The sequence below is a fragment of the Aquarana catesbeiana genome, linkage group LG03 (assembly GCF_042186555.1).
Source record: "Aquarana catesbeiana isolate 2022-GZ linkage group LG03, ASM4218655v1, whole genome shotgun sequence".
NCBI lineage: Eukaryota > Metazoa > Chordata > Amphibia > Anura > Ranidae > Aquarana > Aquarana catesbeiana.
In genome coordinates this window covers 569,160,031-569,172,196 of record NC_133326.1, presented here as the reverse complement: position 1 = coordinate 569,172,196, position 12,166 = coordinate 569,160,031, and the positions used below count along the sequence as shown (strand labels likewise).

Sequence of the window (12,166 nt, the reverse complement as noted above, 5' to 3'; positions counted from 1 at the left end):
GGTCTTTTCTTGCCTTTTGTCTGGTGGATGATCTGGTGGTGGTGGTGCCCTTGCCTTTTTTAATTCTTTATATTTTTATTAATGATATTTCTGTAGAATCCACTTTAATGTAGTATTGTATTCTTATAATGACATTTAATGCTGAACTCCAGGAAAAAAACGTTCTGGCCATTTGCTGTGCACAAATATGACCTCTGATGATGCCAGTGTTTGGCTGCTGCTCTGTTCTGTAATCTGTTATTCAATGAGTCCCCCCTTGTACTGAAAAAGCTATACATAGGGTGATACGGTTTTTGTTTAAGGCTGTAGTACATTGATGTCTGAATGCAAGAGTTTCTGGGAATGGAGGAGGGGAGATCATGACATTTATCTGTACCTCTTCCAAGCACAGCCTTGCATTCAGTGAATAGAATAAAATGTTTTTCTGAACAGAGGATGTGCTGAATGAACATCCCTTTGTGATATCTAAACTACAGCTGGAACTACAAGCCTAAGTGCCAGACGTTTGGCGCATATTCTACTGCAGGGCTTGAATATGTGACTGTTTTACAGGCAAGAGCAGCAGCCACACATGGGAGGTAACTTTATTTTTACACCACAAATGGCCCAAAACTAGTTTTCCCTGGAGTTCAGCTTGAAGTGAGAATTCTTCAGAACAAGCATATGTATTAAAAAAAAAAGTGCCCTGCCCATGCTGGATAAAGCAACAATCATTTGTTAGGAAGCCCTAAAGTGTAATGCATGTCTTGCATGACCTTTTTTTTTCGGTCCAAAATGATATTTTTTTCAACTCTGTAGATGTGTTTTATTACAGTTCAGTAGAACTCGCCACATGCATGTTAAAGCCCTGTGTGAAAGCAGTGGTCCTTCTGCAGAGGTTAGATGTACCACCTTCTTTAATCAGCAGGGAGCGTGAGCTTCCCTGATTTCAGAAGTATAGATCAGACTCAGTAGGGGACATGCTGGACCTCTGCAGAGAAATCACTACTTAAGACAGAGGGCAAGGATCCCATTCTGCAGCATGTTGGCAGGGGAGAGGCTTTTCAACACAGGCTGTGGTTGCTTTTGTTTTGATGCAGTTAAAGGCATTTGTCTGATTTGACCTGAAGGTTCAATCAAGCTTTAAAGAAGTATAGCCAAAGCTATTTTCTCCTGCGGATCACAGGAGTGCACTCCTCTGACCCATTTTCACTTGCCTGGTCCAGGCTCGGGAAAGATCCAGACTTTACTTTCAGGTTCCACCCAGAAGCCTGTACTAGCAGCTGGCTCAGCCTCTGAGCGAGCCACTGGGAGACTGAGCCAACCTCCCCCACCCCCTCCACAGCCCAGGTCTCCAGTGAGTGCTGGAGGGAAGAGCAGAGAGCCGAAGCTTGACAGTCACTAGCTCTCTGCAGGCTGAAGACCAAGAACTGAATGATCAGCTGTGTGTGTGTGTATATGTATATATCTATATATCTATATATATATAGATATATATATATATATATATATATATACATACATACATACATACATAGATTTAAACGTTAATTTGTATGTTATATCTGCCAGGAGTTCAGAGGTAAATGCAGCTAGTATACGTTTTTTTTTTATCCGTCTTGATATCAAACGTTCTCATCCCCTGAATAGCATTGGGAGGAGAAGCATTAGGAGCCAATCAGGCTCTGCTGTATGCACTCACAGGTGCTGTCAGGAGACAAGCTGACCCAAAGGAGAGAGCAAATTGGGTAGAGTTGATAACCTTTCACTTTACTGTTACTCCTTCACCATCCAATTACACCACTGTGGAGGGAGGGCCAAGACTAGAAGTCAGTCAGGGTCTGCAGTGTGGATTTGTGCAGCTGACAGGGAATATTCTGGTTGGAGGGAACAGTAAGGTTAGAGACATGAGTGTTTTACTGCTGCTCCTTTATTGTCCAATAATGGGATGGGAGTGGGTGTTTTTGACCAAGGTGTTCTGTTGCTGCCATATAAGTTGTGGACCTGGCTGTGCTTTCAGGCAGGGACACCTGAGTCAAAGACGAGCTAAACAGAATGACCCGTGTATCGTCAGGCAAAACATTTAATATATGTATTTTAACAGTGTATTAAGCTCTGTGTAAAGTTCAGCTACAAAGACAACTTACCTGTTTATATTTTCCATAGTATTAACTTTTTTCATGAAGCCTGTGGTAAGTTCTTTGCTTTTCCGATCTTCTGTCATTCCTAAAAATAAAAAATAATCTTGTAGATGTGGTGGGGCTGATTCATGATTGATTAGTGGTCTCCGTGATGTGTGCGTTCAAATCAAGAACAAAATTAATAAAAATTTAAATCATCAATTGTCTCTAATTGAATTAAAAAGTTGGGAGCTCTCTGTTAAACATTTTGTCTTGTTGTTCAGGTGAAAACTTTGACCAGAGCCCAGTTAGAAGAACCTTCAAGTCAAAAGTCCTTGCTCACTACCCTCAAAATGTGGAGTGGAACCCCTTCGACCAAGATGCTGTCAACATGGTACGATCACAAGGATTTGTGTGTGTGTGTGTGTGTGTGTGTGTGTGTGTGTGTGTATGTATGTATGTATATATCTATCTATCTGAAGTTTGTAGGTTTGGATGTTTTTTGCATATTTACATTGGACCAGCTTCGACCAATGTAAGGCTCCTCAAACATTATTAACTTCTTTTTTTTTTTTTTTTTTTTTTTTAATGTTTTTGATCAGCCAGCGGGCTAATCAAAATGAAATGAAGGGATTCCTCCATCCACACAAGCGAGGTGGATGGAGGAATCCTCCCCACTGTATTATTGGGAAAAAATTTCCAACAAGCCAGTTCATGAGAAGTTTATAATTAGAACGACTTCTCATGAACAGAAACAGCTAGAACATTTGATCGAACATAGATGGATCAAAATTTGACCAGTCCCTGCTTAACTGGCCAAATTTCAATCCATCCATGGCCAGCTTTGGTATATATGTGCCACACCTGGCCGATCCCTGTGGAAGCTGGAGTTCACAGTAGTAGGCACCGCTACTAAAGTAATCAAAGCTTGCTTATAGGTCCCATGCCAAGCAGTTGCCATGCTGCTTACTGAATACAGGTGGTGGCTCGCCATTTAGAGAACATTGCATTTTCTCAATGAATTCAAAGTGTTTTCCAATTGGATGAGGGGAAGGGGCAGGTGTTGACATTGTGATCTCCACCTCATCCATTGGGGAAAGCTTTGCATTTGACGTTTATGCAGTTCATGGCTGGTGGGAAGGGCTGGCAGGGTGCTGTACATAGAGTCCAGTAAAGATCACATCACCCAGCCTCAGTACTCCTCACTAGGACCCTCAAGCCATAAAACAAGCACTGAGTTGCTCTCTAAGCAGATTACATTTGCATGCTGACCCTCATGTGATGCTGGGCCTCCATGACTAAAAGAAATGAAATCCTATAAATGAAAGCGGCAGGCCAGTGACAGGCTGGAGATGAAAGTGCTGGATGTCCTTCAGTCAGGAAATGACTGGGCTCCATCTGACTTGTAGCAGCTTTTAAAGCACACTGTAAAAAGCTCTAGTGGCTAACCCACAAATACTACGTTTAATGCAACCAAAAAATTATGTGATAGCAAGCATGTAAAAATGTGAAAGCCCCATCAAAAAGTATACTTCCCCCTTCAGGAGTTCTTCCCTTACCATTTAAAGACTTTCTTACCATCCAGGTCTATTTTAAAGTGGTACTTCAGTCATTTTTTCATTTTTCCATCTATTAAATCTTCTGCCATTGTTGTTTTAACTTTGGATAGTAAAACATTTCTTTTCTGCCAGCAAATACCTTATACAGCACACATCCAGTTTGGTAAAAAGCCTAGGCTTATGACATCATGCACAGCGCTCTCTCTCTCACTCTGGTGAGTTTGGCAGGAAGGGAGGGGGGGATTAGTCATAAGAGGGCCAATGAGGGCTGCAGAGCTGGAGGTGATCCTTTGCGTAAATCCAGGAAGTGAACAGGCAGCAGCTTCAGCTGCCCATAGTTAAAATGGTTGCAGCCAGACTCAGTGGGGGGAGATTTCTGCAGCATATTTGGCAAGTACAGAATCACAGTATATATAAAATAATATGCAGAGTGGTTGGAGGGAAGCTTCAGAATGGCAAGGGTGTTTTTATTACAAATTATGTGAGCAGACTGCAGTTCCTCTGTAAGTTCAGCTGTCATAAATTAATGCCTAGGGCTTCCACTACTGACCCCCTGATAATGCTAGTTGCCTGGCTGCATCTAGCTTTAGTACGGAGTCTCGGACAGGAAATGAAAGCTGGAAAACTCAAAATTTTTAATCCCTGTGCTGTTTTTAGGTCACTGACTCAAAGTACTGATGCCAACACAGAAACATTGGATTTTCTTAAGAGAGAACAGCAATGGCAGCCTTGATTATATCCAGGATTAACCACTTGACCTCTGGAAGATTTAGCCCCCTTTGTGACCAGGCCATTTTTTGCAATAAAGCACTGCGATGCTTTAACTGACAATTGCGTGGTCATGCAACGCTGTACCCAAATAAAATGTATATAATTTTTTTCCCTACAAATAGAGCTTTCTTTTCGTGGTAATTGATTACATCAGCATTTTTTATTTTCTGCGCTATAAAAAAAAAAGCCCCAAAATTTTGACCCCCCCCCATTTTTTACTGCTATAAAACATCCAATAAATTGAAAAAAAGAAAATTTCTTTATAAAATTAGGCCAATATGCATTCTACTACATATTTTTTATAAAAAGCTTTTTACTACTAATGGCAGCAATCACCGACTGCAGAACTGCAATATTGCGGCGGACATTCTGTCACTGACACTTTTTGGGAACCAGTGACACTAATAGTTATCAGTGCTAAAAAATATGCACTGTCACTGTACTAATGACACTGGCTGGGAAGGGGTTAACTCTGTGCCAAACCAGTGTTTGTGTACTGTGTGAGGTACTTTTACCCAGGGGAAGAGATGTAATTTATTCTCTGCTTTGCAGGGACAAAGGTTTCATCCCTTTCCTCCTGTCTGAACGGCAATCTGCCTTGTTTACATGGGTAGATCGCCGTCCTGTCTGTCTGCCTGATGATCGGTGGGTGTCGGCGGACATCGAGTCCGTGGTACCTGCCGATCAGCTCCCGCTGTGTGTAATAGGTGCCGCCCTGTAGCAGTAAAACTACTATAGGGCAGACCTTAAGTGGTTAAAAGAAATGTAAGTTTTTTTTAATTATTTCATTAGCATGTTGATGGGTGGGGGATGTTGACGGAACCAGGGAAGGCAAAATATAAGCAGATTACACTTCAGATATAACACATGATAAAAACCTTTTAATGCAGTTGATCTGTTTTTACACATTTGTAAGACTCCCTTTTAAGTGTGATCTTTCTAAAGCTTTGACTCTCTGCACAGTCTGTTGTGTATGTGTGTAGTCGCACTGCTATAGTGAGACTCTTTCATTGACGCCTAGAACTTGTATGCAGCAGAACTCATTTCCTTAAAATATTTTGTGAAGCTGATTTGTTTTACATCAGGTAATTACGTTTTGTGAAATCAAATCTAAAACACAACCTCTCAAGGAGAGACGCCACACATATTACATTCATCTCTTGAGAAATGGCAGCATAATTTTCTTTTAAGGATTTTATTTTTTGTTTTATTATGTTTGAGGATTATTGGTAGGTTTAGTGCAAGGTTAGATTGAGGAAAGGATTAGCCTTGTAAAAACAAGTTGCTGTGGTGGTTTTTTTTTTTTTTTTGCTATTTTGAGTTAGATCTACTAATCCAGATTGAGGTGAATGAATGTGTAGGATCTTGCAGGAACGATGGACTTTTCTGGTATATCCATTGACTGGTTAGTTCTGCATGACCATTATCTAATGATTAGAATCTCATGGTAAGAATAACGTTTTTCTTGGGCCTACAATTAACAATTAATGACACTATTTGGCCAAAAAGTATGTGGACACCTCTACAAATGGGAGTTCAAGTGCATCCAGCGAGGGGTACTATTAATGCCATAGGTGTGCGTAGCCTATTGCATTAGAGTGTGCACATCAAAGCTCTAACACATATGCGTTTGACATATTTATCGGCCTCTTCCCCGCTCTCCATCCTGAAACAATGGAAGGAAGGGGGAGCAAGGGAGCACATGGGAGACTCGGGCAACAGAAGGAAGAGGAACAGGGAAATGAGGGATGGCGGGGGTGGCATATATTAGTACTAATCCCCCATATTTTCCTCCTGTGGCATCTGAATGTTGACAAAAGGGAGAGGAGAAGCCTACTTTCAGCTGCTGCAGGAGGAAAATACAGATCGGTTCCACTAAATTCCACCCACGCCACCTCTCCTGTCCAGGTTCTGAGGGTCGGCAAGGAAAGATTGTGGTTTACCTGTCACCTGCCCACCATTTACAGGTTGCCAACCCCAGGATTAGGGTGTGCCCAGGCACACCTGGCACACCCCTTGCGCACGCCTATGATTAATGCTACGTCATACTAAGACATTTTAGACCTTGTGGTAACAGTTTGGGGAAGGCCCTTTACGGTTCCAGCATGACTGTTCCCCTGTGTACAAAGCCAGCTCTATAAAGGCCTCATCCCTCTTGAACACTGTTGGGATAAATTGGAACTCCAATTATGAACTGGGTTCACTTATCCAAAATGAGTACCTGACAATATAAATGCAATTTTTTCCGACTGGATCCTGATTCCTACAGACAAGCTCCAAAATCTTGTGGATAGCCTTCCTGGAAGGGTGGAGGCTGTTACAGTCGCAACTTCGTACTAATGTCCATAGTTTTTGGATGGGACATGCAGCCATCTCATATAAAGGTAGATGTGGCAGTTAGGTGTTCATAAACATTAAGGCATAATATTACTTAAAAGTGTAATTTTTTTTTTTTTTTTTTTGCTGATAAAAAAGATTAGCATGTATTATTTTCTTAGGAGCTTGCAGAACATTGCACCCGTGATCAGCAGGTGGCGGGTGCAATGTCAGCCTCCTGCAGACTCCCAGTACAGCTGTCTGCCCATACGGATCCCTCACCCGCTATCACAGTGGGGGATGGGGGGGGGCCTGCTTCTTTAGCAACATGTTACATATTACTACTAATACAGGTGTAACATATTTTGCTAGGTGAACTTATCCTTTGGCCATATAGTGCACATATATTGGAAGGTTATTATATGATGTCCTTGTATGCTTGAGTTTGGGAGTCCTGAAGCAATATTGGCTCTTGGTAAACAACATAATTATATTGCTTATTTACTTTTTACAGCTTTGTATGCCGAAGGGGCTGTCCTTCCGAACCCAATCAGACTCTCGGGACCCCCAGTTCCATTCATTTATCATCACCAGAGAGGATGGCTCTAGAACATATGGATTTGTGCTAACGTTTTACGAAGAGGTGACCAGCAAGCAAATATGTACTGCCATGCAGACTCTATACCAGATGCACAATGCAGAGCACAGTGTTTATGCCTCATCCTCCTGCAGCATGGACTCCTTAGCCAGCAGCGTGGAGGATGGAGATGCCACCTCCCTGGCGAAGCTCCAGCAGTACAACTCTTACGACATCAACAGGGACACGCTTTACGTTTCCAAGTGCATATGTCTGATCACCCCGCTCCCCTTCATGCAACCCTGCAAGAAGTTCCTAACACAACTCTATAAAGCTGTGACTTCTCCGCAGCCGCCACCTCTGCCATTGGAGAGTTATATACATAACATTCTGTATGAGGTCCCACTGCCACCACCAGGAAGGTCACTGAAATTTTATGGGGTGTATGAGCCTATTGTTTGTCAGAGGCCAGGACCTAATGAACTGCCATTGTCTGACTATCCTCTCAGAGAGACCTTTGAGTTACTGGGATTGGAGAACTTGGTTCAGCTTTTCACATGCGTACTACTTGAAATGCAGATTCTGCTGTATTCACAAGGTGAGACTTGGGTGATGATATTAACAGCAAAAATAAATATATAAAAAAAAAGGCTGCTGACATCACATCTAGGATGGTGGCACCCAGCAGCAGTACTTTTGGATGTCTACACAATGAAGGCTTATTTTTATTAACTGTTAAATAATTTACATAAAATACATTAAGTGCGTATATGGAAACATTTCTGTTGCATGAATGGTATAACAGGGTCTCTCTAAGCTGATTGCATTTACATGTCTTACTGTTGAAAACAAAACGCACTGTAAAATGTCCAGCACCTTTTAAATGCCCCCTGAGACTCTGCACCGTGTGACCCAGCGGGAATGTCAGAAAATGGTAACAGAATAAAAACACATCTGACCTTTGTCATAGACTTTGTATACATTGCAGGACAGGACATCCTGACCCTCTTAGTTAGGGGCATACTTGCTTATAAAGCCTTGAATCTGACATTCACTGCAGGTGAAACACTGGTGCATGTGTTTTTTTTTAAATGCCAGTGATTCATTTACCACCAGTGAATATTCAAGTCACATCACCATTATATAAAACCCCCCAAAGTGTTCAACTTTTTTTTTTTCACCCTTGGTTGACACTTTGTGATCTAAAAATTATTGATTGCAATTGAACGTTGTCTTTTTTTTTTTTTTTTCTTCTTCTTTGAAATCCTCAAAATGAAAACTCAGCTTACTTGAACACGAGAGAAAATCTATCAAAGGAGTGTAAAATTTAACACTTCTTATCTCTTATTCATGCATGTGGGAATTAGAAAGTGCTAAGCACCAGGGCTCAGCAGAATCTAGGCCACGCTGTTCTCTATGCCGGGTTCTCAGCACTGCAGAACGAGGGTTTAACTGCTTGTGTCTCGAGCACAGCGCGACTTCCTGCAGAACTATACACGAGCAATCCCGAAAGGCATTGTAAAGAATGGTGATGAGCAAAGCAAACCCAGTGCAACCAACCAGCTTTCACTTTCCTATGCTCCTCCCTGTCAGGAAGGTAATAACCCGGTACTTTGGAGTATGGAGGATGTGATGATATGGAACAAAGTAGCTCTGTCACATAGGGCGTCCATAGCCCTGAGTCTCCAGCCATGCATAGCTTTTACATGGGCTTTCCTTCACTCCCACTGGTTAGCGGGAGTTGAGTGAAGGAAAGGTGAGAATTTGGTGGTTAGGAGGTCTACACCACTTAGGGACCAAGCCTCGTTCTGAGATGTGTTGTTTACAAGTTAAAAGCTGTTTTTTTTTGCTAGAAAATTACTTAGAACCCCTAAACATTATACATTTTTTTTCTAACACCCTATAGAATAAAATGGTGGTCGTTGCAATACTTTTTGTCACACCGTATTTGTGCAGCGGTCTTACAAGCGCACTTTTTTTGGAAAAAATACACTTTTTTGAATTTTAATTTTTGAAAAATAAGACAGCAGTAAAGTTAGCCCAATTCTTTTTTATATTGTGAAAGATAATGTTACACCGAGTAAATTGATATCCAACATGTCACGCTTCAAAACTGCACCCGCTCGTGGAATGGGACAAACTTTTACCCTTTAAAAATCTCCTGGTTTCATGTTGTAAGTTAGAGGAGGTCTAGGGCTAGAATTATTGCTCTCACTCTACCGATTGCGGCGATACCTCACATGTGTGGTTTTAACACCGTTTTTATATGTGGGCGCTAGTCACATATGCGTTCGCTTCTGCATGCAAGCTCTTCGGGACGGGGTGCGTTTAAAAATTTTTTTTTTTTTCATATTTATGGCCCTTTTAAGTGCTATGGGCGGAAGTGATGTTTTGACGTTGCTTCCGCCCTGCGGTGATATGGAGACGGGTGGGGGCCATCTTCCCCTCACTCGTCTTCATACCTAGCAAGGGGGCCCTCTCCCGCCGCCGATAAAAAAAAAAAAATGATCTTGCCGCAGAGACCACTTTTATCTTAAACCGGACCGCCCGCTGAAAAGGAGGATACCGGGGTTATGGCAGCTAGCTTCTGCCATAACAACGATATCCTCTTTCAAAGTACCGACGTAAAACGACGGTGGGTGGTCCAGAAGTGGTTAAAGCAGCTCACACCTGCCTTGCAGAACTAGGGGGTCCACAGTTCAAGTCCTGGCCAGGATGATACCTGCATGGAGTTTGCATGGGTTTCCTGCAGGTTCTTTGGTCTCCTCCCAAACTCCAAAGACATGCTGGTAAGTTAATTGTCTCCTGTCTACATTAGCCCTAGTATGTACAGTGGGGAAAATTAGTTATTTGATCCCCTGCAGATTTTGTACTTTTGCTCACTTACAAAAAAATGAAAGGTCTATAATTTTTTATCATAGGCCTACTTTAAATGATAGAGCCAGAATATCACCCAAAAATCCAGAAAATGAGTTGCAGTTCAGTGAGTAAAATAAGTATTTGATCCCCAAGCAAAACTCCCCCAAGCACAGAGGTAAGACATTTCTTGTAGTTGGTTACCAGGTTTGCTCACCTGTGCCTTCTTGAGGAGTGGGGACTTGCAGGCGCTGCAGGATTTTAATCCATGGCGGTGTATTGTGTTATAGCTTGTTTGGTGACTGTGGTCCCAACTGCCTTGGGATCATTCACAAGCTCCTCCCGTGTAGTTCAAGGCTGATCCCTCACTTTTCTCATGATCATCCTTACCCCATGAGGTGAAATCTTGCATAGAGTTCCAGACCGAGCGTGATTGATGGTCATTTTGTATGTCTTCCATTTGTGAATAATCGAATCAGCAGTTGTCTGAATGCATTAAGATAAAAAATCATCTGCCTTACAACTCCTTTAATTTTATTTAGAAGAGGCATACAGTAAAATAGAAGAGCAGCTAGTGGAAGCTTGTGTGTTTTTTTTGTTTCTATTGCAATGCACTTATTTAGATTCCCTAAAGACTATTTCAGCCGTGTTTGCCAGAAGAAACCTCTTGCAGCACCTACTAAACCCTAAGGAAGGGGGATCTTTGAACTTCCAAAATGAATTGGCTGTTGTATTGTTTGCGGCTTTTGAATAAAATGTGTCCTTGACAATGAACTTTTAAGCTGTGTTTGAAATACGAGTTGCTTTATAGCACTTGTCTTCCAGAGGGCTGCCTTAAAGTAGATGTCCATCCTAACACTAAAATCCCTACATCTACAGACATCCACAATCTAACACTAACCTATCTATTCCTGTAAAGAAAAAATCAGTGTACATATCTTTTCTGAAACCGATCTGACCTGATCCCACGCTGAGCTGTCAGCCACGGCTTCGTTGTGTGGGCGGTTGCAGAGGACACAGCCGACAACGGAAGCCCCATAGTAAGTCTATGGGTGACGTCACTCCCCATTAATTTCACAGCCGTTGTCGGCTGTGTCCTCTGCAGAGCTTCCGCCGATGGAGATCGGATCTACTTCAAAAAAGGTATGTATAATGATTTCTTCTTTACAGGGCTAGATCGGTTAGTGTTAGATTGTGGATGTCTGTAGATGCAGGGATTTTAGTGTTAGGGTGGACTTACGCTTCAGGGTCATTCTGCTATTTTAGATAAAACTTTAAAACCCCTATCAAAATTTAGTAAAAGTGCTCCAGTGCCTCAGACTTCCATTACTTTACAGTGATGGGAAGAGGCGAAGGTAAGCCCAGCTTCAGTAACGCTTTGGGCCCTCCTTATGATTGGTTAGCTCAGGTATAGCTTTTATTATACATTAACCTAAATTAAATGTAGTCAAATGCTAAGTTTCACAAAAAAAAGCTATGTACACATGATGTTATGATTTTACTTTGAACCTGATTATGATAATGAAGTTTCTCTTTTTGGCCAGATTACCAGCGGCTGATGACCGTAGCAGAAGGGATCACATCGTTGCTTTTCCCATTTCAGTGGCAGCATGTTTATGTACCCATCCTGCCGGCCTCGCTCCTTCACTTCCTCGATGCTCCTGTACCGTACTTGATGGGTCTCCAGTCCAAGGAGGGGACAGACCGAACCAAACTTGAACTACCACAGGAGGTTTGTTGGTTTTATTTAATTCATGTTCATATTATTTGAAGGGACGATTTTGATTATCGGGAGGTTATGTGGAACTTTTGGGTTTTCTGTGTCTTCATTGAGAACCTGTGATGTGTTATAACTATCCTAATTCAATCGGCGCAACCTCTAAAACTATACAAAATAAAAATAAAATCAGTAATTGCTGAACACTGTGCAAGTGATTCCACAATGCTTCCTTTACAGAAACAATATACTGAAAATAGTGTAACACAAC

General features: G+C 41.9%; 1 protein-coding gene and 1 long non-coding RNA gene across 4 annotated transcripts in view; one reads left to right on the top strand and one right to left on the bottom strand.

Moving 5' to 3' along the window:
* The window catches only part of DENND5B (DENN domain containing 5B), a 176,176-nt gene that overhangs the window by 56,509 nt on the left and 107,501 nt on the right, over positions 1 to 12,166 (top strand). For all 3 annotated transcript variants that reach the window (XM_073621860.1, XM_073621858.1, XM_073621861.1), the window contains 3 exons: positions 2,384 to 2,493; positions 7,260 to 7,920; positions 11,723 to 11,910. In XM_073621860.1, the coding sequence (XP_073477961.1) occupies positions 2,384 to 2,493; positions 7,260 to 7,920; positions 11,723 to 11,910 (959 nt within the window). The remainder of the gene's footprint in view (positions 1 to 2,383; positions 2,494 to 7,259; positions 7,921 to 11,722; positions 11,911 to 12,166) is intronic.
* LOC141132903 (uncharacterized) overlaps positions 2,126 to 12,166 on the bottom strand; it is a 98,334-nt gene continuing 88,293 nt past the window's right edge. Inside the window, exon 3 of the long non-coding RNA XR_012242979.1 lies at positions 2,126 to 2,205. This is a non-coding gene — a long non-coding RNA (uncharacterized lncRNA). The remainder of the gene's footprint in view (positions 2,206 to 12,166) is intronic.